This window comes from Orcinus orca, chromosome 3, assembly GCF_937001465.1.
Source record: "Orcinus orca chromosome 3, mOrcOrc1.1, whole genome shotgun sequence".
NCBI classification, from domain to species: domain Eukaryota; kingdom Metazoa; phylum Chordata; class Mammalia; order Artiodactyla; family Delphinidae; genus Orcinus; species Orcinus orca.
The window spans coordinates 62,751,328-62,776,111 of NC_064561.1; the positions used below are offsets into that span (position 1 = coordinate 62,751,328).

The 24,784-nt window shown below is 38.9% G+C and overlaps 1 protein-coding gene across 2 annotated transcripts in view; it reads left to right on the top strand.

Moving 5' to 3' along the window:
• Positions 1 to 10,335: 10,335 nt before the first annotated feature.
• The window catches only part of LARS1 (leucyl-tRNA synthetase 1), a 68,311-nt gene continuing 53,862 nt past the window's right edge, over positions 10,336 to 24,784 (top strand). The window contains exons 1-6 of one of the 2 annotated variants that reach the window (XM_049708027.1): positions 10,336 to 10,503; positions 17,163 to 17,281; positions 19,100 to 19,187; positions 19,584 to 19,664; positions 21,796 to 21,933; positions 24,368 to 24,529. In XM_049708027.1, coding sequence (XP_049563984.1) covers positions 10,498 to 10,503; positions 17,163 to 17,281; positions 19,100 to 19,187; positions 19,584 to 19,664; positions 21,796 to 21,933; positions 24,368 to 24,529 — 594 coding nt within the window. In that variant the 5' untranslated portion in view covers positions 10,336 to 10,497. Of the gene's footprint in view, positions 10,504 to 12,842; positions 12,977 to 17,162; positions 17,282 to 19,099; positions 19,188 to 19,583; positions 19,665 to 21,795; positions 21,934 to 24,367; positions 24,530 to 24,784 lie in introns of those variants that run through there. The other variant, XM_049708026.1, reaches the window with a different exon arrangement.

A 24,784-nucleotide genomic window follows, 5' to 3' on the forward strand; every position in this document is an offset into this window, starting at 1 on the left:
GTAAAAGTTATTGTTACCTCGCAGGTGTCCAGAAACAGATGCCAATATGGTTTGGCTTGCAGGCCGCAGTTTGTGGACCCCTTACCGTAGAGTGATAAAAGCGAAGTGCACTTAAAAATCATCTAGTGAAACTCCTTCACTGACACCTCCTCCCCAACTTTACGTATGAGAAAAAAAGCCCAGAGAGACTGAGGATTTACGCAGAATTGCACATCTGTCAATGGAGCAGAAGTAACATCCACATCCTCCAACAGCAAGCCCAGAGCGTTCCCACATTCAACTGTTGCCTCTTCTTCCCTCTCACCTCCCCTTCTTGCTTTATGCTTATCCACATTTTCCCTTTACTTCTTTCCACTACAGAGATGAAGTGTTACCCCCAAGTGACAGAAATTTTAAAAAGAGAAATGTAAAAGTGATTTGATTAGGCCTAGGGCTAGGCAAGAACCTGATAGCATGATTGATATGGAATAGGAATCGCCTTTATCACAGTAAATCACTCCTCTGCAAGAATTTCAAAGTACTTTTCAAATGTATTTATAGAACAAATTTTTCAAGCCTTACTTCAGAGGTGAGGGTGTTGAGATACCAACTTCCTAGAGACCAAGGGCATTATTTAACCAAACACAGAGAGTAGAACAGACATGATTACAGTAGCAATATCTGGGTTTGGAGACCCTGGATAATTTATTCCTTTCCCCCTATTTTTCAAATGTGATGTTACTACTTTTATAAACTGAATAGAATAAAATAGATAGATGGATATAAACTAGTATTTTGAATGTAGATGTTGAACTCCAAACTGTGTCTTGAGAAAGTGGCATCTATAGAAGAGTTGCTTTTCCAGAAGTGGAAGTGGGATACAATACAGGCAATCCCACTCCCATGCCCGACTCACTCCATTTGCTAAACAGTTGGTTCAGATTTGGTCAGTAGCCATGGCCCAGAATTTTCCATATACTTTATTTGTTGTATGCACAGAACTGACTCATCTGAAGTCCATGAATGAATGAGGCACTGGTTTCAGTCATTCAGTTATTGGGCTACCCTGAAGGCAATGCGTACACATATGTACTAGTTCAACACACCTATACTTAGTGCTGGTTACCAGGTACCAGATTCTGTGTTCTGGGCTGGGGCAGAGACAAAAGTTTAAAAAGTTATATCCATTCACTGCCTTTCGGGAGCTCAGGTTCTGGTGGTCTAAAATAGTCATGCACTGGAAATGATAATCAAACCCAAAGTTGAGTACATACCCTGTACTGGCCCTATGCTAAATATTTCAGTGTATTTCTGCCTCTCATGCTCACAGTACCTCTGTATAGTAAACAATATTCATAGACAAGAACATTGCATCCCAGAAAGTCATGAAGCTAATGAGTGAGAAAACCCAGCCGTGACCATGAGTGATTCCAAAGCCCATACCTGTAACCTTCACTTAATCACCTCACTTGCAAACACTGACATATGAACTATGTGGTTCATTCAAATTTCATTCAACAAATATGTATTGAGCCCATTATCATCTATTAGGCACTGCTCTTGGATAATACAGAGTAAAACTGATTTTAAATGAATGTTCTTTCCTTAGTTAATTAAGGTGGACATTAAAATGGATACTTGACAAATACTGACTTTTCTCTCAGTTTATTTATTTTCACATGAGGAGAAAAAAAGAGATGCCAGTTTATCAAAGACTAAAGAGATTATTAATACGGGGCATTGAAAAGAGAGAGTAACACTACAAGAAGAAAACACATCTAAACCATCCTTATTCAAACCAAGTTCACTTTCTTGGCTTGAGGGTAACTGTGCCTCTACCAGGAAGAACTGTCAATGGTGTGATTTCACACAAGTGTTGACAGGATTAGACAGGCTTTCCAAAATCAGAGTGTATTGTGCCCACTTTTTTGGAGGGATTATGGGGAGTTTTTTGGTCCTTATTCTCCAACGCGTGGCTAAGAATGTCCCAGATGTACAATAAGAGAAGTTGAGGGTCATTTCTGAATTTTCTCTGTGAAACTTACAATCACAATTTGCTTCCTTTACATGCAGTTAAATTAAGCTTTGGTGGAATTTCAAACTGGGAAGCTCATGCTTACAAACAGACCCTCTCATGTCTGTACATTTGTAAATAATCAGCTAATTGAACAACACATGCATCAAAATATCAGTCTCTTCTGAGTCTGGGTCACCTGGAGCAGCCCACCTGGCTCAGAGAAAAGTCACTTCAGTAAAAGTCACTTGAATCTTAGTTATGCAAAGTCAAGGTGAGTTGACAGCCAAATAGTCTGTCAGTCAATTGGAATAGTCTCTCTTCGTTATGGAAATGACAGTTTGTTTTCCTAGGAGAACTACATTAAAAGGGATTTTTTTAAAAGTTGCTTCACACTAAATACCTCTAAGAATAGCTAGGACTTCCCTGGTGGTGCAGTGGTTAAGAATCCGCCTGCTAAGGCAGGGGACACAGGTTCGAGCCCTGGACCAGGAAGATCCCACATGCCACGGAGCAACTAAGCCCGTGTGCCACAACTACTGAGCCTGTGCTCTAGAGCCCGCGAGCCACACTGAGCCTGCATGCCCTGGAACCTGTGCACTGCAACTACTGAGCCCGCATGCCACAACTACTGAAGCCCACGCGCCTAGAGCCCGTGTTCCGCAACAAGAGAAGCCACTGCAATGAGAAGCCCGCTCACTGCAACGAAGAGTAGCCCCTGCTCGCCACAACTAGAGAAAGCCCGCGCGCAGCAACAAAGACCCAACACAGCCAAAAAAAAAAAAAAAAAGAATGGCTAACATAAGAAAAAAAACAAAAAAACCTGACAGTGCTGAATGCTGATAAGGAGGCAGAGAAACTGGATCACTCACACTTCACTGGTGTAATGTAAAATGGTAGCTACTCTGAAAAACACTTCGGTATTTTCTCTAAAAACTAAACATGCAACTACCATATGACCCAACAATTACACTCCTGGGCATTTATCCCAGAGAAATGGAAGCATATGTTCACACACAAAAACCTGTACACAAATGTTTAGAGCAGCTTTATTTATAATAGTCCCAAACAAGAATCAGCTCAGATGACCTTAAACAGGTGAATGGTTAAACTGTGTGACACAGCATACCATGGAATGCGATTCCATGCTTCCCTCCAACAAGGAAGGAAATATTGATACATGCAACAATTTGGATGAATTTGCTGAGTGAGGAAAAAAGCCAATCCCCAAAGGTTACATATTGTATGGTTCCATTTATATGGACATGTCAATATTCTGATTGTCATGTCTGACATGTCAATGTCAATATTCTGATTATGATTTGCAAAATCATAAAACTAGAATTTTGCAAATGTCGCCATTGGGGGAAATTAAGAAAAGTGTGCAAAAGTTCTGTCTGCATTATTTCTTACAACTGCTTATGATTCTACAATTATCTCAATTTAAAAGAAAGTTGCTTCACACATAGAGAGCAGTGTCAACAGGGAGAAAAGGTTGAAAGTGGCATCTCTGGATGTGTGTGTACCAGAAATAGTCCATGCCCCATTCTCAAAGATCTTCATAGGGACCTCAGTCTGCCATCCTTACAGATTAGAAAAGCAAACAGGAGGAATGTGCAAAGCTCCACTGCAGTAGGGACTTTTTTTTTTTAAGCAGGAAATAGCAACAGTAGACCGACAAGACACCAGTTCCCTCTGGTTATTCCTCTGATATTAGAAGACAACTGCCCTCTCTTCCTTGGATTGAATAAGCCCCTTGGGATTGGGACATATCAAATAATAATAACTCATACTCCTTGTGTGCCAGGCACTCTGGCCAATGAATTCTGCATGGATTAACCTCTTTCAATTCCTGCATTCAGCCTTTCTTTCTTTCAAGAAATATTGATTGCAACCCTATCATAGGCAAAGCGCTCTTATAGGCCCTGGGGATACAGCAGCGAATAAAATAGGCATTCTCTTGGAGATCTATTTTAGCAGGAGGAGAGTGATGACAAATAAAGAACTATATCATATGTTGGGGGGGATACATTCTATAAAGAAAAATAAGGCAACGTGATGGGAGAGAGAGTGATGGGCTGAGCAGTGGTCTGGAGGGTGTTAGTCATGTGGATATCAGGAAGAAGAGCTTTTCAGGGATGTGCAAAGACGCTGAGGCAGGAACTAATTTGGCAAGTTTGAGGAAAGGAGGAAAGCAATAGGGCTGGAGCAGAGTGAGCCAGGAGGAAAGTGATGGTAGAAAAGGTTAGAGAAGTAGTAAGAAGCCAGATCATGGGGTACTTTCTTGGCCATGATAAGGACTTTGAATTTTTATTCTGAGTGAAACTGGAAGACACTGAAGGTTTTAAGCAGAGGAATAAAATTGTCTGATTTAGTTTTTTATTTTTAAACATGATAACTATGGCTGCCTCATGGTTATCAGACTGGAGGGGACAAAAGTGGAGGTAGGGAAACAAGTTAGGAAGGAATAATCCAAGCGAGAAATGATGGTAGTTTGGACGAGACCAGCACTGAAAGAGAGTAAGAAGAAGTTGGATTCTGGATATATTTTCAAAGTAGAGTCAATGAGTTTTGCTGACAGATTAATTGTTGGTATGAAACACAAAAAGGAATCAAGAATGACACCAAGGTGTTTGGCCTGAGATGGGGAAAATGAGGGAGGAGCAGATTTAGAGAATGGCTGGTAGATCACGAATTCAGTTTGGGACATGAATTAGACATTAGACATTGTCTTAGACATTGGACACAGTGGTAGCCGGCCTCCAAGATGCCCCCCAATGATCCTTACCTTGTAGTTTTCACACCCAGGTATACTTTGCTCCCACATTGGATCAGGGCTTGTCTGTATGATCAACAGAATACACTAGAAATGACAGTCATTGACTTCCAAGACTCGGATAAAAAGCATTGTAGCTCCTATTTTGGACCTCTTGTTCTGGGGAAAGCCAGTCATCATGTCCAAAGGCACTCAGTCAACCCTTCGCAGAGTCCCACATTGAGAGGAAGTGAGGCATCTTACCAACAGTCAGGACTAACTTTCTAGCCTTGTGAGTGAGCCATGTTTGAAGCAGATCTTCCAGCCGGAGTAAAACCTTCAGATGACTGCAGCCCGGGCCAGCATTTCACTGCAATTTCATGAAAGCCCTAAGCCGGGACTACCCAGACAAGCTGCTTCCAAACTCCTGACCCACAGAAATTGTGAGTGATAATTAATGGCTATTATTGTTTTAAGCCACTAAGTTCTGGGTAATTTCTTAGGCATGATAGATAATTAATATAAAACTCCAAGTAGAATGCCAAGTAGACAGGTGGATCTGAGAGTCTGGAGCTCATGAGAGAGATTGGGCCTTGTGTTAAAAACTGGGGATTCATCAGCATGTAAAGTGTGTTGAAACCATGGGCCTAAATAAGATCACCTAGGAAGTGAGTATACCTAGATAGAAAGGTCATTAGGGCATTCTCCTATTTAGAAGGAAGGGGAGTAATATCCAGTAGAGTAAACTGAGAAGACTTGGCCAATGAGGCAGGAGGAGAACAGAGAAAGAAGAAATGTGCCTCAGGAAAGATGGAGTTTTCAACTGTGTCAAATGTGGTTCTTGCATCAAGTAAGATGATGACATGGAATTGACCATTGGATTTGGCAGCATGAAGGTCATTGATGACCTGGACAATTCCATGAAATGGAGGAGGTGAACACATGGTTGGTCAGAGTTCAGGAGAGAAAGAGAAGAGAGGAATCAGAGATAGTATGACACTCCTCTTGAAGAATTTTACTGTAAAGGGGAGTAGAACAATGAAGGTACCAAAAGGTGTGGTGGGATAGGGAGGATGTGTTTGCATTTCATTCTGTTTTTTTTTTTGCTTGTTTGTCTGCTTGCTTGCATTAGGTTAGAAGATAGGTATGAATGTAGATTGGTATGATCTAGCAGAGAAATGAAATTTGATGATGTGGAAGGTAAAATCTCTTAGTAGGAAAAGACAATGGGAAAAGACATAGTTTAGACTGGTCTGATTTCATTGTTATTGTAAAAATAGGAATCCTAAGTGTCGTAAATGCACAAAAGAAATTTTAAAAATATAGCTACTGAAATTGGAAACTCAATGATATGTGATTGGTTGTCTTTACCTATTTCTTTTTTTCTCCTCCTTTTCTTCTTTTCCATCCGTCTGTCCATCCTCTCCTTCCCTCCTTGTGTTTCTTAAGAAGCCCCTGGACTACTTCACAATGGTGATGGAAATGCTGGTAACAATTTAGATATGTAGGTTATCTAGGAACTCAAGTGTCACATTTCCCATATGACCCTATGACACGGCTGGCAATGCTCTGTGCAACGTTGACAAGAGCAGGCTGAAGCATGTGGATCCCGAGTCTGGAGTGGCATGGTATGAGTGAGTGATTTCTAATTCCCAAGAATTACAAGTATCACCACTTTAGGAGAAATCTAGGCAACAGGGGTTTCTCAAAAATTTGGTACTTGAGAAGTGCAACTTCTCTAATTTGGTTACATCTGTCTAAATATAAAAGTCTCTCTAATTAATATGGCTACTTGTTCCTAGTTCATGTCAATCAGATTTAGAATTCCCATTAATTAAATGACTGTCTTAGTCTGTTCGGGCTTCTATAACAAAATATCACAGATAAACAGCAGAAATTTATTTCTCATAGTTCTGGAGGCTAAAGTCTGAGGATCAGGGTGCCAAGCATGGCCGGGTGAGGGGCCCATTCCAGGTCGAACACTCCTCTTTGTATCCTCACAAAGTGCAAGGGGTTAGGGAGCTTATGGGTTCTCCTATATAAGAACATTAAACCCTTTCAAAAGGGCTTCATCCTCCTGACCTAAGCTCCTCGCAAATCTTAATGCCAACACCTTGGGCATTAGGATTTCAACATATGAATTTTGTGAGGACACAAACATTCAGACCAGACCACAGCACTGATCAAACTGGCTTCCAGTATTCACCACTTCTCTTTCTTTCTCTTTAGATTAATCTTTCTTGAGCATTTAGCCCATGAACCACACATTGGGCTAATCACCTTCCTTGGTATAGCTCATTGTATTTTCACAGCAGGCCTAGGAAGTAGGTACTATCATCACACACATTTTACATGTGAGGACCCAGAGTCCCAAGGTTGAAGGAGCAGAGCTAGCACAGGACAGAGCTTCAAGTCAGACCCCGGCATCTGACTCCAAGGCCGGTGAGCACAGCCATTGCACACACGCTTCCTCTGCTGCCCAGTAACTGTCGGAGGCTGCACATAGAGCAACCCCGGGATCAGCTAAAGTCCATAAAGCCTAGAAGGATCTCCTTCTCTTTATATTCATTGCCTAGGTCATAAAAAAAAAACAAAACAAAACTGTTCACCATTCAGGAAACGTAAAAGTTAAGGTAGAACACTAATGTTGGAAAAAAAACCCATTTAAAAACAAAAGGTGTCTAATAGGATAGGGAAGTGACAACTATATTTATTGAGTGCCATGTTTGTGGAACAAGTATGAAAATAAATGCCCCCAATTCCTTCCTTGAACTGTGTCATATAAAGGTTGGGAAGCTAGGTAAATATGCATGAAAAACAAGTATAAAGAGACTCAGAGACAAGCCAAAGCTAGTTATAGCTTTATGCATCTGAATATAGAAATGCTGATTCAATTGAATTGAGTAGAGTGACCGGTGGGGTGGGTTTGGAAGAAAAACAAAATAAAATAAGGCAGAAGTGAGTTCTGTTGTGGCATTTTAAAGAATGAGCACAATATGGTCTGATAATTGGTGAAGGCATACCACACAATTATATGGTGATAACTAGCTCAGTTAGGCTAGGAAAGAGATTATTATGCGGTGCAGGTAAGCTTTTTCTATTTTAATCAGATTCAGATTAGTGTTTATAGATCAATTTTCCTAAAATAGTAATAAAAATATCTGACATTTTAAAGTGCTTACTATATGCTGGGCATATATATACAGGGTTTATACCTAAATACATATTATTTCTTTAATCCTCTATGAGGTACTTACTATTATTACCTTTATTTTACAGTGGTTAATTGAACTGCCTGAGGTCACTCAGGTAGTAAATGATGAACTTGGTCTGATTCAGAGCCTGAGCTAATATCCACTATGCTACCTTTCTAATTTCATTTATCTAGAGGGGGTAATCCACATGGCATAGCAAAGAATCAATGATTCCCAATTAAAAAGCCATATTACTGAGCTGTAATAACTTTCATTTTCTAAATACCTCTTGACTCTGTTTACCTTTCTCTACCTTTACTGTCACCACTAAAGTCTAAACTACTGTCACCTCTCACCTGGACAACTGCAACAGCCTTCTGCTTCCAGTTTTGCTCCCTTTCAACCCTTCTTCAGAAAGATCTCTATGAAACACAAATGGGACCATGTCCCTTCCTTACTTAAAACCCTTCCATGGCCTCCCATCGCTCCCATAGCTTCAGTGTTTGCCTCTTCCACTAGAAGGAGGTGACTGCACTTGTCTTGTTCAAGAGTTGTATTTCCAGCATCTAGGATAGTGCCTTGTATATAGTATAAGTGAATTAAATTTTTGTCGAATGAATGAAAACCAAGTGACCCTTGAAAAATATATTTGTCACTTAAATAGGAAAATTAAAAAGAATGCAGTTGGAGGCATGGAGATAGGTTTTTCATAATTTTCATAATTTGTCATCACACAATCACTTGTTTATTTTCTTCTTTAATGGCTCATGCACTTTAGACTGTAAGTCCCATGAGGGCAGGGGCAGTGTCTGTCTTGTTCCCTACTATACCTTACGTCTATGTCATGTTCATAGGAGGTATTTAATAGATATTGGTTGTATGAATAATTTCAATAACCAACGTGGATTGCAAGCTGATGAGTCAAAGATGACAAATAGTACTGGTTAGGGTAGAATTGGAACAGGAAAGCCTAACCCTAGTTATAAGAACTGTGGATGATGAGGATTCTCTCATTCATTCAATAAATACTTATAAGGCACCTACTATGTGCCGGACACTGTGCTAGGCAGCCTCTGCTATCATAGAGCTTAACTCTAGTGATAAATCAACAGGCAATTAAAATTCAGTGAGATAAATTTCCCAAGGGAGGGCAGGAAGGGGGTGCTTCAGAGAATATTTAGGAACAGACATTCAACCCAGACTTGGGCTGTCAGGAAGTGATGTCTAAATGGTTAGTAGCTATAGGTAGAGAGTGTGGAAAATGATGTGGAGTATTTGTACGTGTAAGAGCCTGGAGGCAGGAGAGCCACTGGTAGGTTCTCTATAACCTAAGGTTCATTCTTAACTTCCTTTCATTCAAGAAATTTTTATTGAGCCCATACCGCGTGACAGGCATTGTGTTAGGCCATCATTAAATTTACATTTCAAAACTAATTGTTGAAAAATGTAAATACAATATATATTACACATATATAATTCAAAATTTATTTTTGTTAAAATTTTTATTAAAATTTTTTTTCCCACTATTCCATTAGGAAGACACACTTCTGGGCTGGGCACACCTGCACCCCTCCAAGTGCTTTGTAGATCCTTAATGATTATTTATTGAATTAATAAAGGAATGCATGTGAGAGTAACTAATCTGACCACCAGAAAGTGAAAGTCTTGGATCAGCACTTTTCAATACATCTTTGTTTGATGATGGAAATGTTCTATATCCGCACTGTCCAGAGATATAGTAACAACTAGGCACGTGGACTTTCCAGCACATGAAAAGTGGCTAGTGCGATTGAAGAAATAAAATTTAAACTTTACTTAATTTTAATTAATTTAAATAGCCACAATGTGGCTAGTGACTAGTACTTCAGACAGTTCAGTCTTGGTTGGTGACACGGATGAAACAGTCTGAGCTTGGCACTGGGACCAGGTGGAAGGCTTCCAGCCTCTCCTTTAATAAAATGGAGATTGTTAATAAATGGCTACAAAATGTCTAAATTCTGGACTTCTGAATGCCACCGACAGTGATAAATATCTGTGCACAACGGCAACGCATAATTAGCACCTCAGTCACTGAGGACGAATACACCTTGCATTCTGGCATCCTGACAAGACACCCAAACCAGCTCCATACGGTGAAAAGGTTGAACACCGGCTATCCCCACGTCGGTCAGGGAGCACTCGCGGCAGTCTGCGACACCGAACTGCATCATGGGCTTTGTAGTTCAACATGCTCATGACGTCACTACCGGGTCCCCTCTGAGTGGCTTATCGGGTGCACTTCCGTAACCTGTTTTCCTCTGGGAAATGTAGTCAATAGATGCCTGTAGGACGTGGGGTTTAGGGGTCTGGGAACTACGATTCCCAGCAGGCTATGAGATGCCCCCGGAGGTACTTAATTAGTGAGCCCGTGATTGCCTCATCAGGTGCGAAGTGTGTGCTTTAGTGTCGTGGTAGGCCTGGCTTCGCAGAGAGGGAGGGGAAAGGTTGTAACCACTCCTTTGAGGGGGATCACCGAAGTCACCGTCGTGGGTTTGCACAGTCGGACGGGCGGCGCCATGGCGGTGAGTTTTGGCGGGAAGAGGGTCCGCTAGGCCAGGCCTTGGAACCCGGCTGGTTACCTGCTTTCGCCAGAGTCTAGGGGCCCCATGTGGTAGCCACTGTCCTGAAGGGAAGAAATCCTTTTCTAAAGAATGGGGAGGCCTTGCCTCCCACGTTTAAGGCTTGGCTGTTGTGAGGATGTGCCTTTTCTTGCTAGCTGATGAGCGAGGCCCTGATATCTTTAACTTTGTAGACTAGTTCATGTCACGTGTGTTATTTCACCAAAGTTTCTAAAAACTGATTTGGAGAAAGAGGAGTATGTGACATTGATTTCTCCTTTCAACAAAAAGTTTTTGAGCGCCTCTTTGTAAAGTAGACAAACATTTCTGCATTCATGGTGTTTACGTGTGTGTGCGCTACATTCTAAAGTATGTGGTAAAATATGTCAGGTGCCGGTAGGTGCTATAAACAAAAAAAACAGATCGGGAAGGAGTAGATCAAGAAAGGCTTTGCTGAGGTGGCATTGTGGCAGAAGGTAAGGGAGCAAGCCATGCAGCTATACGGAGGAAAAGATTTCCGGGCAGAGCCAACAGTGTGAGTGGAGTGAAAAACAAGGAGGGTTTGTATGTGCAAAGGACTGTCATCCAGGGGGAGGTGATGATGATGATGATGATGACGTGTGTGTGTGTGTGTTGGGGGGTAGTGGTGGTGGTGGTTGATTGGTGGGTGGATGTAGGTCATATAAAGCCTCGTAGGTCCTGATTGAAGAGTGTGTTCAAGAATGAATGGGAAGAGAGAGACTGGAGATAATGAGTATGAACAACTCTTCTGAAGAATTCTATAAAGGAGAGCATAGGAATGGGGTAATAGATGAAGGTTAAAAGAGGTTTTTTTTGTTTGTTTGTTTTTGGTTTGTTTTTTTAAGGACAGGAGAAATTATATAGTGGTTGTATGCTTACGGAAATTGTCCTGTAGAAAGGGAAAACTGATAGAGAAAAGTGATGTTGCAGTATAGAATAGAGGGGGTGAGATCAGATCTACTAAGAAGTAGAATTTTAATTCATTTGGTCCCATTCTGGAGCTCATTCTCTTAATTTATTGTACTATTTGCAATTGTAAACTATGGGGAAATTTCTTTTGCAAGCACCTTCCTGTAATGAAAGTTTTCTAACTCTGGAAGAAACCTTACCAATAGTAAAGAGTATAAGATAATAAACATGGAGTAACATGGATATAAAATTAGTTTTTATATTATAATTGTATTTGTAAAGAGCAAGCAATGTAATTTCCTTCATATCATAGGAATATTTATTTTATAGAGGTTTTTTTTAAACTTTTTTTTTTTTTTTTGTGGTACGCGGACCTCTCACTGCTGTGGCCTCTTCCCGTTAAGGAGCACAGGCTCCGGACGCGCAGGCTCAGTGGCTATGGCTCACGGGCCCAGCCGCTCCACGGCATGTGGGATCTTCCCGGACCGCGGCACGAACCCGTGTCCTCTGCATCGGCAAGTGGACTCTCAACCACTGCGCCACCAGGGAAGCCCGGTTTTGACAGTTTTAATACCTTTTAGTTACATGTCAGACTTAGACCTGGGGATTTGTTGTAATAAAGATAATAGTCAACTTTAAATTTTTTGTTTTAAAATTTTTCATTTGGAAAATTTAAATAGTGAACAAAGTAGAAATAATAGTGTTATGTACTTCCATGTGCCCATCACCCGACTTCAATAATTGGCAGTTCAGGGCCAATCTTGTTTCAGTCGTACCTTCCCCAGAACCTCCTCCTCCACCACCTGTCAGGATTCATTTTAAACAAACTGAAGGCGCTGTATCATTTCATCCATACATATTTCAGTAAGTTTTTAAAATATAATGAGATATTCTCTTAAAACATAACCACAATGCCATTTTGACATCTGATAAAAAACACGTGATGTCTAGTTGTCTCTCTGTGATAATGGTTAGCATTATTGAGCATTTACCATGGGGCCGGCACTATGCTAAGTCCTTCATGCGTATTATCTCTTAATCCTCATAATAATAGTACAAGGTAGATATAATTATTATTCTCATTTTATAGATAGAGAAATGGAGGCTTAAAGAGGTTAAGGATCTTGTCTAAGTTCTACAGCCAGTGGTGCTAGGATATGGCCAGAGTACTAAGAGAAAGCAGAAATAAAAGTCAGAAGATGAGGGTTTTTGTCCAGCCTGACCATTTGCTGGCATAATGATCTCTGAGCTTCAGATTCATCATCTTTGTTTTGTTTTGTTTTGTTTTGTTTTGCGGTACGCGGGCCTCTCACTGTTGTGGCCTCTCCCGTTGCGGAGCACAGGCTCCGGACGTGCAGGCTTAGCGGCCATGGCTCACGGGCCTAGCTGCTCCGCGGCATGTGGGATCTTCCCGGACCGGGGCACGAACTCGTGTCCCCTGCATCGGCAGGCGGACTCTCAACCACTGCGCCACCAGGGAAGTCCTAGATTCATCATCTTTGAAATGGTAATCGCTGGTCTGCCCACTTCTTAGGGCGATTGTTGCCCACCTCTTAGGGTTGTTGTTAAGATCAAATAAGTTAATGTGCATAAAAGTTTTAAGAACTGCAGAATACTATGAATATATGGAAAAGTTTATTATCTAGTTCAGTGGTTCGTTACTGGGGGTGATTTTGTCCCCCAGGGAACATGTGGTCTGGAGACTCTGGATTATCACAACTGGGGATATGCTACTGGCAGCTAGTGGGTAGAAGCCAGGGATGTTCCTAAACATCTTGCGGTGCCCATGACAGCCCCTGAAAACAAAGAATTATTTGGCCCCAAATGTCAGTAGGGCCAAAGTTTAGGAACTTTGCTCTTGTTAAATAACGTTTTAACTAGTTAAAATGATCAATTGTTGGGAATTTCCTGGCCGTCCAGTGGTTAGGACTCTGTGCTTTCACTGCTGAGGGCATGGGTTCGATCCCTGGTCAGGGAACTAATATTGCGCAAACCAAGCAGTGCGGCCCAAAACAAAACAAAATGAAACAAAATGAGACAAAACAGCAAACCAATTGATTAGTTGAGCAACCAATGAAGAAATTGAGACTCAGATTGATCAAGTGACTTGCTCAAAGTTATACAACAAGTTGATGCTGGGGTCAATATCAGATTTCATTACAATTGACCTTTGAGTTTTGAGGAACAAGTTTTTCTGAGAAGCAGAGACCTCAAAGAAGAGCTTTTGTGCATTTAGCACGCTCAGTACAATGAAAAGAAACACATAGTTCTAAGTAACTTGTGAAGACTGTTGCTTTCATAGGTGGTTGATGTCATTTTTAAGCAAAAAATATTTGTCATGTAACTTCTGTGTCTATTAGCATTGGATGTGGTGCTGAGGTGACTATAAATGTTCTAAAAGTTGCTGTCTGCCAGGAGTTTACAACCCAGTTGGGTAAATATGAGAGATTATTTGGTTGCATGCAGTGGAAGCCAACTCAAGTTGGTTAAAGGAAAGAGGAATTTACTAATGATACAGTGGGATTTCATATGACGCATGACCCTAGGATAGGAGGTACAACAAGGCTTCATGAGGCCTTAGATAATTTTGCCTTTGTGGGCTGCTTCCTCTGTAAAAAAAAATATATTAGAAATTATCTTTGACAACTGTGTTGTATAAAGACAGATATATTAATATTATCTATTAAAGATTTTTCTTCTATCCAAAAGTTTAATTTTTTCTTATGATTCTAAAAGATATTAAAATATTTTGTTGAGCCCCTAGAAGTATTGTGGGCCCTAGGCAGTGTGCCTGTTCCACCTACAGATTAAGTTGGCTATTAGGAGTTGTACAGGCTGTTTTAAGGGCCAGGTGGAAGTGACTTACTTTCTTCTGCTCAAAACTCCTTTGTCAGAACCTAGTCACATAGCTCCAATCTGTGAATTCTCCTGGAACCATGGAAGAGTATGCTTAACTGCCTTTGCTGCACTACCCTAAGTAAGGTTGGGCGTCTGTTGCTGAGTAAGAAAGGGAGGGAATGGATATCGCATAGGCAAACTGTCGTCTCTGCCATAGCTTTTTTTCAAATGGTAGTTCTTGCATGTTAAAATTGAAAACAGGGGTCAGCATGTATAGGAATAGAGAGACTTACTTATAACTTACAGGTTACTTGTTAAAAAGAGGATTTTGCAGTAAGAGGGGGCCAAGGAGCTGAGGGTCTAAGTGAAGTTGGTTGGTAGCAGGAATGGAAAAGAGTGAATAGATGGAGGGCCTTATTCTTTCTTGGAGAAGGAAATTCCTTATGCAGCCACATTTAGTTTTATGGAAATTCTTGGGAAGGAGTCCAAATTGCTTAGCAACTTGACTCAAATATGCAACCCAGTTCTTAGTCTTAGGTTATTTTGTTATGGCCGTGGTATGCAAAAGCTGGCAGTGTTACTCATTTCTCTTTTTAAATCTTTAAATGTTCAACACATATTTGAGAGCTGCTACAAGCTTAGACATTGAGGATATAATGAGAAATGAGGCACAGTCCCCACTGTGAACAAACTTATAGTCCTATGGGGAAGATAGACTGATACTGATACTGCGTGATTAGTGCTATCATAGAGGTAATACTGGTAGGTAGGAATATATTAAGAATGGTACCTGATACACTCTTGGGGAATCAAGGCAGGTGATCAGCTGGGACCTGAAGGATGAGGTAGCCAGGCAAAGAGATTGGTGGGGTATGAGGGCGGGGAGAATAGCTCGAACAAAGGCCCAGAGGGGAGAGAGGGAGCTTGGCACACTTGGGAAAGTGCAGGTGGCTTAATAGGCCTGGAGTGGTGGTGAGAGGGAAGAGGGAGGGGCCTGGCAAAGATGAGATAAGAAGGGCCTTGAGTGCCAGGTTTAAAGTATGGACTTTATCCAGAGAGCAGTAGAGAACCTCTGAAGAGGAATTGACTTGGTCAGATTTGTGTTTTGATATAAGTTCTACTCACAGCAATTACGATCTGGTCAGGATTTATAGAAATAAAAAATTTACTTGTCATTTTTATTTTCCTTTGGTACTAGAGAAACTTATGTCCATGACTTTTCAAATGTGGAATTCTTTCTTATTTCCTCTCTGCCTTTGTGGCAGTGTTCTTTTAATCCATCATTGCACCTCCCCTTGTAAGCTGACATTTCATCTTTCTGTTGCTTGTCCTCTTCTATCTTAAACTTGCTTAAAAAAATAAAAAGGAATAGTAAACTTGATTTACTAATCAAATCCTTTGATTTAAAATAAAGAAAACTAAAGGAATTCCCTGGCGGTCCAGTGGTTAGGACTCTGCGATTTCAGTGGGGAAGGCTGGAGTTCAATCCCTGGTCAGGGAACTAAGATCCCACAAGCCCTATAGCATGGCCAAAAAAAAAAAAAGAAAAAGAAAGAAAGAAAAAAAATATAAAACTGAAAATAGTAAAACAGAGTTGACAACTCTATGGTAGATTTGTACTGAATCTTACCCAATTTTAGTACTCTTATTTTTATTACATAATACACAAGGTATATTTAAGATAGTTATTGAAGAAATAGTGGTAAGTTTAGGGTTTTTTTTTTAATTGCACAGAAGTCCTGTTTGCATAGTACTTCAAATTTGTGTAACCATTTTTAAAAATAGCTGTCTAAAAATCCAGTATATCTGTGATATGAGTAGAAAGCATGTTTTAAATAGTTGGGTGGAAGGACAGAGGGAGACATGACATGACTTGGCAAGGTCACTTGCCCTGTAGGTTGTAAAGGTATTCAGTATAAGTAGAACCAGGGTATTTTCTCATTTGAAAATGCTGCAGAATCTGGAAATGTTAGCCTGTAAGAAGGGGAAGAAAATCTAATTTCGGTTCAGATAATTTTGTACAAGAAAATAAAATTCTAGAAACTAATATTAAGTTTTCAAAACAGAATTAGGTTGTGTATGGTCCATTGGTATCCAGCTTTCCCAGTTGCCAGTTACATAAGTCCCATGTTCCACCTCGGCTGTAGCACATGTGCTTTTAGTAGCTGATTCTTTTTCACAGAGTCACATACTGAGAGGGAAGTTCTAATCCTTCTTCATTTTCAGAGTTAGAGTGATCACGTATGTTTTTTCCTTTTATTTTCATCCAAGGGTGGCATAAGGGATGATGGGAATGTTGCCAGGTAGATCCAATATGCTGGAGGCATGTTTGCCGTTCTGTTTCATTTTAATTTCATATTAATAGCCTGTTAACCATTTTGGAGAGAAATTCTTCATCAGCTTCCTTGAAAAAAAGAACACGCAGATGACTAATCTTCTCTCAGCCTCTACCCATTAGGCCTCACCATCCTCCTTTGGTGGGCATAATTGCAGCTGGGCAAGCAGGCACTGCACCATCCTATGCTTTTCTAAGTATTCATCTATTTTAACTAAATAGGAACATTTGACAACGGTGTTATATTGTAGTATCTAATTAAAAACAAGTATTTCACAGCTTTTTTATGTATTTAAGTAATTCTTTAGTCATCCCTTTGACGTCTGAAGTGGATAACCCTATCAGGTCATGATAGCCCTAATTTTTAGTCTTACTCATTTAAATTTAAAGATAACCATGGAAAAATTAATCTGTCAATAAACAGCTCAGTTCTGTGTGAACCCAAATTTTTTTTTCTTTTTTTTAAAGCAAGTCTGCTGAAATATAGAGTGTATTAGTCTATCTCTTTTGTGTCCAATAGGAAAGAAAAAGAACAACCAAAGTGGACTTCTTGAAGAAGATTGAGAAAGAAGTCCAACAAAAATGGGATGCCAAGAAAGTGTTTGAGGTCAATGCATCTAATTTAGAGAAACAGACTAGGTGAGTAATAGTTTGTGAAACTCTACACCTTGTGTTTCCAGAACCATTGGCTGCAGAGACTGCTCTGTGGAAGGAATAAGGCAGATTGTATTTACAATGTCTGAAACAGGCTGAAGGAGGTAACTTCCACTTTCTCTATTTCAAATTAGCATCCTCTTTCCTATGGAATCTTAAAGGATTTTTTCCTACGTAAAGGTTTTTTTAAAAACTAATACTTTTCATAGTTAGACAAAGGAAAATGTTTTGAAGTTTTATCTTTGCTGACTGATAATAGCAAGTCATTCTGTTACAGAGATTCATATTATAGTGATAATTATCTCCAAAGGCACAGATTATAAATTTTGAAGGATTTCTGTATTTAAAGATCTTATTTTATAAATCTGTATTGCCTTGATGTTAAGAATTGTTTATTAGAAGACAGACCATAGATAATGATATGATATTGGGGAAAAACAAAGTAACTGCTGCAACACAGTACCACAGTAAATATATGCATCAATTATAAGATGCGTCACAATTTCAGATACGTTGGGCTGTAGAAAAATGTGCTTCTTAGAGTTGAGGAAATGCACTGACAACAATAGCAATAATAGCTAATATTGAACAGGTATTGTTTAGTATGCCAAGGCAATAGGAAATAGGCCATTTTTTAACATGCATATTCTCATTTAATGTTCTTAGTGACGCTTTAAGGTTACCAATATTTTAATTTTTGTTTTATTGATGAGTATACTGAGACACAGAGAGGTTAAGTAACCAGCTTAAGATTGCATGGCTAGGAATTGACAGGGCTTGGACTTCTTATCAGGACTTTCTGATTCCAAAGTCTATCCTTGCTACTAAGCTACACTCTAATGGAATTTTTTTTTTTTTAAGAGAGGAAAAGAATTTGCTCTACTACAAAGTCTCTGGTGTTATACTTTGAACTATAATTTGAAGTTTCTGTTTGATTCTAGAACTTTGGTCAAATCTAAGGTAATTTAACGTAATCAAAAGTGAATTAGAAAGTGCTTTTGCTCAGTGAAAGAAAATGAACTGAAGAAACTTAGAAATATAACACTGAATGAAAAAAGCTCACGAGTGAAACTAAATGATGTATTGTTTAAATGCATAGACTTATGTGCAAACTATTCAAAAACAAAGGAATGACAAAAGTAAATTTCAAGATAATGGTTCTGTCTGGTGGGAGGGTGGGGAGTAGCACACGGGTAGCTTCAGTGAGTTCATAAGTTGGATGGTGTGTTTACAGGTGGTCACTTATGAAGTGCAGGTGTGCTTTATAACTTACATATGTCTGTTAGATACACTTGATTCATAGAAAAAAGGAGTATAACATAATACATTAAGCAGCTTTAAAAAGGTGCTTTTTAAGGGAATTTACCACATATCGTGTAATTTTGAGGATGTTTTATTTTACCTGAGAGGCTTTGAATTGCTTTATATATATCTAATGAAAGCATATCTCATTTAATCAGTAAAACAGTAAATTAATTCAGTCTCCCTATTAATTTTTTTTTTTAGTATATCATTTTTAACTCAGTATTTTAGCTTAAGTTAAACCTCCAATATTTGTTACAAGGATATTTAGTTCTTTAATAGCCACCTATAAATATCTTAGTTTTTCTAAATCAAAAACAAGTTTCAATTTTAGAGAGCTTTTAATTTCTGGATTTATAAATTTAATTTTCAATGTCTGTTAAATAACTAAAATTTAAACAAGTTATTTATAGTAAGTGTCCCCATGACCTCACCCTTAATTGTAAAAGGAATTTAACATTTTCTTTTTTGTACTTTCTTTTTTACATGATTGTTTTGCAGCAAGGACAAGTACTTTGTAACCTTCCCATATCCATATATGAATGGGCGCCTTCACTTGGGACATACATTTTCTTTATCCAAATGTGAGGTAAAGCTTCCTCTATGTTTAATATAATGGGATGGGAGGGTCTTTAATAAATACTATTTTTAAGAAAATAGCATCTATAGAATTTATTTCCTGTAAGGGAACTTAGAATTCCTTAATTTTAAGCATGGTTTTTATGTTAAAGTAATTTAATTTTTCTATTTTCACATGCTGTATGTGTGTGTGTGCAGGGGTCTAGGTATGTATACATGTTCATAAGTAATTTCTAGGTTGGTGAAAAGACAGAAAAAAAAGGATAACTTTGCAATGACTATAAAATCTAACTGGTATTCTAAAGGAAGATGTGAAGAGGAAAACTCATGATCTTTGTGAAAAGTCAGAATTTTGTATTCGTCTAGCATTTAAATTTGTAGTTTAAATTGAATTTTTTTTCTATAGTTTGCAGTAGGGTACCAGAGATTGAAAGGAAAAACTTGTCTATTTCCCTTTGGTTTACACTGTACTGGAATGCCTGTTAAGGTAAGATTGCTTTTGGGATTGCTTTGTACTCTTTTTAGCTTAGAGCAAATTAAGCTTAAGTTAAACCTCCAATTCAAGAGCTTGAAATAGGATTTTCCAATATGTACTTCTGTATTACGTTAGAGTGTTTTTTGAAGTGAACTGAATTTATTATCATGAAAATTAATTTTTAGAAAACATTTGGAGAAGTGCTTTAAGGGCACACATTAAGGTCTAAGTGATTTCTAAGTAATGCTGATATCTTTTGGTTCCTTATGTATTCATATTTCTGTTTTAGAATTAGATGATAACTACTAACAAGTAAAATGGGCAGTGTTTTGTGCATTCATGGCATATATAGGCTGTTGGCATAAAATAATAAACAATTCTATCATATTTTGGTCATTTTTGCAAGTGTCTTAAATTTGTCATAAATTCATAATAAAAATAATTTTCAATAAACGATGGGCAAGAAAACTACAGTTGAAAGGATTCCCTAAATCCTTGGGACTTGGGAAATATATCTCATTTCTTTTTGTTCTCCAGTCTTTTATTTTGAAAAATGTCCAACCTATAGGAAAGGTAAAATGATAATGCAGTGAGCACCCATGACCCTTCACTTACAGTTACCAAGTATTAACATTTGCCACAGTTGCTCTAGTTCTGTCTCTCAACATACAATACATGCACACTTTCTTCTCCCTTTTTCTATGAATTCATTGAAAGTAAGTTGGCAGACATCATGACGTGTCACCCCTAAACACTTCAGCTTGTATCTGTTGAGAACAAGGGCATTCTTCTACATTGTCATAGTCCCATTATCCACTCCACGAAATTGAGCATTGATGTATCCTTTCTGGTGGTTTTTTCCTTTTTATTTTGTGGATCACACTTTGCATTTGGTTATCACCAGTACTACATTGATGAGGTTGGAACTTCCCACTGTATCACATCAAAAGTCATATAATGGCAACTTGTGTCATTTTAGTGATATTAAGTTAATAACTGCCAGATTTCCTCATTCTAAAGGTAACTTTTCTCTTTTCTAATTAAAAACTAATCTGTGGGATGATACCTTAAGAGCCTCTGAATATTTGGTTACCCAGTAACTCAGTGGTTTTAGCATCCTTTCATTATCTTTGTCTTTCAGTTATTGAATTTGTGGTTGTAAAATGATGACTTTCTAGTTGTCTCATTCTTGTTAGCTGAAATTCTTCATAGAAGTGTCCCCTCCCCTTTTTTTTTTTTTTTTTTTTTTTGGTACACGGGCCTCTCCCGTTGCGGAGCACAGGCTCCGGACGCGCAGGCTCAGCGGCCATGACTCACGGGACTAGCCGCTCCGCGGCATGTGGGATCTTCCCGGACCGGGGCACGAACCCGCGTCCCCTGCATCGGCAGGCGGACTCCCAACCACTGCACCACCAGGGAAGCCCTCCCCTCCCTTTTTTGAAATTCACAATTCTATATTTGTATTTTTCTCATAACTTTAACACTGTCTACTTGGTGTCATCTTTGTTTGTGACAGTGGACTCATGGTACAGCTGAAAAGAGCTGGGGTTGAAAGTGCAGGTTCATGTTGTAATTCTGCAGCTTACTAGCTTTATAACCTTGGATAAATCCCTTCATCTTTCAGTGTTTATATTCTAACTTAATGTCTGTCCTATCTACCTAAATTTCAGAGTCAGGTTTTTCTTTTAAATAAATAAATTTATTTTTTTATTTATTTTTGGCTGTGTTGGGTCTTCATTGCTGTGTGCGAGCTTTCTCTAGTTGTGGCGAGCAGGGGCTGCTCTTCATTGCGGTGCACAGGCTTCTCATTGCAGTGACTTTTCTTGTTATGGAGCACGGGCTCTAGGCACGTGGGCTTCAGTAGTTGTGGGCACGCGGGCTTTAGTAGTTGTGACACGAGGGCTCTAGAGTGCAGGCTCAGTAGTTGTGGCGCACGGGCTTAGTTGCTCTGCGGCATGTGGGATCTTTCCGGACCAGGGCTCAAACCCGTGTCCCTTGCACTGGCAGGTGGATTCTTAACCACTGCACCACCAGGGAAGCCCCAGAGTCAGTTTTAGTTGGCCATAGAAACAACAACAAAACTCAAATTGTTTCCACCTTGAATTTTTAACTTTACCGTCTCTAATGTTGTGTTTTTTTGTAGGCATGTGCTGATAAATTGAAAAGAGAAATAGAGCTTTATGGTTGCCCCCCTGATTTTCCAGATGAGGAAGAGGAAGAAGAAGAAATCAGTATTAAAACAGAAGATATAATAATTAAGGATAAAGCTAAAGGAAAAAAGGTTTGGTGGTTTGATCATACTTATTTTGGTTGAAGTTTTATATTTATATTTGTCTGATTTATATGTACATTCCCAGTACTAGCATAGTACCTGACACATAAAAAATACTCAGTAATTTTTAAAAAGTAATAAAAGAGAATTATCTTTCTCACTTTTTGATTGCCTTTTTTTCCCCTTTTTACTTTATTTTGACATAATTTTAGACTTACAGAAGAATTACAGGATTGTACAGGGTTCCCTTAGAATCTTAACTCAGTTACATCTTATATAACCATGGTACAGTTCTCAAAACTAAGAAACCAACATTGAACAATACTGTTTAAGAAACTACATACTTCATTTGGATTTAACAGTTTTTCCTTAATATCCTTATTCTGTTCCAAGATCCAGTCCATAATCCCATTTTGCATTTCCTTCTCATGTCTTTTCTTCTGTCTTCCATGATCTTGGCACTTTTGAAGAGTACTGGTCAGATAACTTATAGAATGTCCCTCATTTTGGGTTTGTCTAATGCTTTCTCATGAGTAGATTAAGAGGTGATGTGTCTTCAGTGCATCATATCAGGGAGTATAAGATATTGATATATCTTATTACTGGTGCTGTGAACCTTGATTATTTGGTTTGGGTGGTGTCTGTTAGGTCTTTCTCCTGTGAAGATTTTATTTTTCCCTTTGTAATTCATGTTTGTTTTGAGAGAGATACTTTGAGGCTATGGAAATAATACGTTGTTTCTTTTTTTGTTTTTAAACCATTGCATTGTATACTTTATATTTTAAAGATTTTTATTTATTTTGGCTGCATTGGGTGTTAGTTGTGGCACTCGGGATCTTCGTTGTGGCATGCAGGATCTTTTAGTTGTGTGTGGTATGTGGACTTCTTAGTTGTGGCATGCGGGCTTCTTAGTTGTGGCATGTGGACTCTTAGTTGTGACATGCAAACTCTTAGCTGTGGCATGCATGCAGGATCTAGTTCCCTGACCAGGGATCGAACCCGGGCCCCCTGTGCTGGGAGTGCGGAGTCTTACCCACTGGATCACCAGGGAAGTCCCAATATCTTGTTTATTTTTATATATTTGCTCACTAATTTTAGCATTCATCATTGGATCTTCCCTGCAGCGGTTATTGCTGCATATTTTGTTCTAATGGTGATTTTCAGTTTCCCTCATTCCTTCTACATTTATTATCTGGAATTCTTCTGAAAGGAAAAGTTGTTCTTTCTCCCTCATTTACTTATCTGTTAATTTCTTTTTTATATCAGTGTGGATTCATGCATATTTATTTATTCTTTGGGTTATAATCTAATCCTATTGGGTTTTTTTGAGTTATTGTTATTGCTCAAATTGTTCTAGCAGTGGCCATTGGGGGAATCTTTTAGGTGGGCTCCTGTGTCCATTTGACATGCCCCCATCTTTTTTTCTTTTTTCTATTTCTTTCTTTCTCTTTTCTTTTTTTTTTTTCTTTTTGAGCACTTCTATACATTCAGGTGCCACAAGATGCTCCAGGCTCATTTTGTATTTTCCCTGTTTTAGCCCCAGAGTCAACCACTTTTCCAAGGAGTCCTCTTTCCTTTTATTGAAATATGGTATTTAGAAACTAAGTTCCGAGTGCTAGTTATGCTCATTGTTTCTAGGTCCTCTCAGTAGAAAGAGCAAGGAAATATATGTATGTCTACTAACCCACTTATATGTACGTGTCTGTATTTATTTCTTTATACATTTTAAAAAATTTCTTTATATTTTTAAATGAGTTTTTTTAATTAATGTAAACTCTTCCTTCCTTCCTTCCTTCCTTCCTTCCTTCCTTCCTTCCTTTCCTTTCCTTTCCTTTCCTTTCCTCTCCTCTCTTCCTCCCTCCCTCCCTCCCTCCCTCCCTCCTTTCCTCCATCTCTCTCTCACTCTTCACAGTGTATCGTTGTGTTGGTTTGACAAGTGCATGGAGTCATGTTTCTACCACCACAGTACTATACAGAACAGTTTCCTCAGCCCCCGGATTCCTTGTCCTACCTTTTTATAATTCAGCCTTTTTGCCTACTTCCAGTCCCTGGCATGTGGTTACCTTTTTGATATTGGTAAATATTGGAAAAGGAGGAAACTCTTGTTAGCAACTTATTCGTAACTAAAAAAGATGCATGTGGTATTTGAAAAAAGGAAATAGAGAAGGTTTGGTGCTAAGATCTTTGTGATGATAACTTTTTATGGTTCCACCTCTGTATTGATAGTTATCTTTGGCGTCAGAATCCAGGTATCAGACTATATGGTTTGGCAAACAGAACAGTACATCCAGATCCTGCACTATTCTGACATGTCAACAGTATTGTTTTAGATTTTAAAAAACTACCGAATAGGATTATTCACTTAAAATTACTGTGGTCCTGGAATTTGTTAGCCAGTTGTTAGTTATTCTTTGATGGAGTTTGGTTTTGCTGTTATTTTCAGAGTAAAGCTGCTGCTAAAGCTGGATCTTCTAAATACCAGTGGGACATTATGAAATCCCTTGGTCTGTCTGATGAAGAGATGGTCAAATTTTCTGAAGCAGAATATTGGCTTGACTATTTCCCACCACTGGCTGTTCAGGATCTGAAGAGAATGGGTTTGAAGGTATGCCCATCACCCCCAGAGTTTAAGGAAATATGAAAAATACATTATATTTGTGTGATTGAATGAGATTTGGACTACCTCTTAATTTAGAATAGTATATTCCAGTAATGACTCAGTACTGTTATTGTCAGATTAGAACCACATGGGCCTCAATGTAAGCAATGAAGTACTTCAATATTTGTTGTTTTGGAATGTATATACATATATTAACAATTAGTAGAAAGGAATTCTGTTCAAAGAATATGAAGAAGCCCA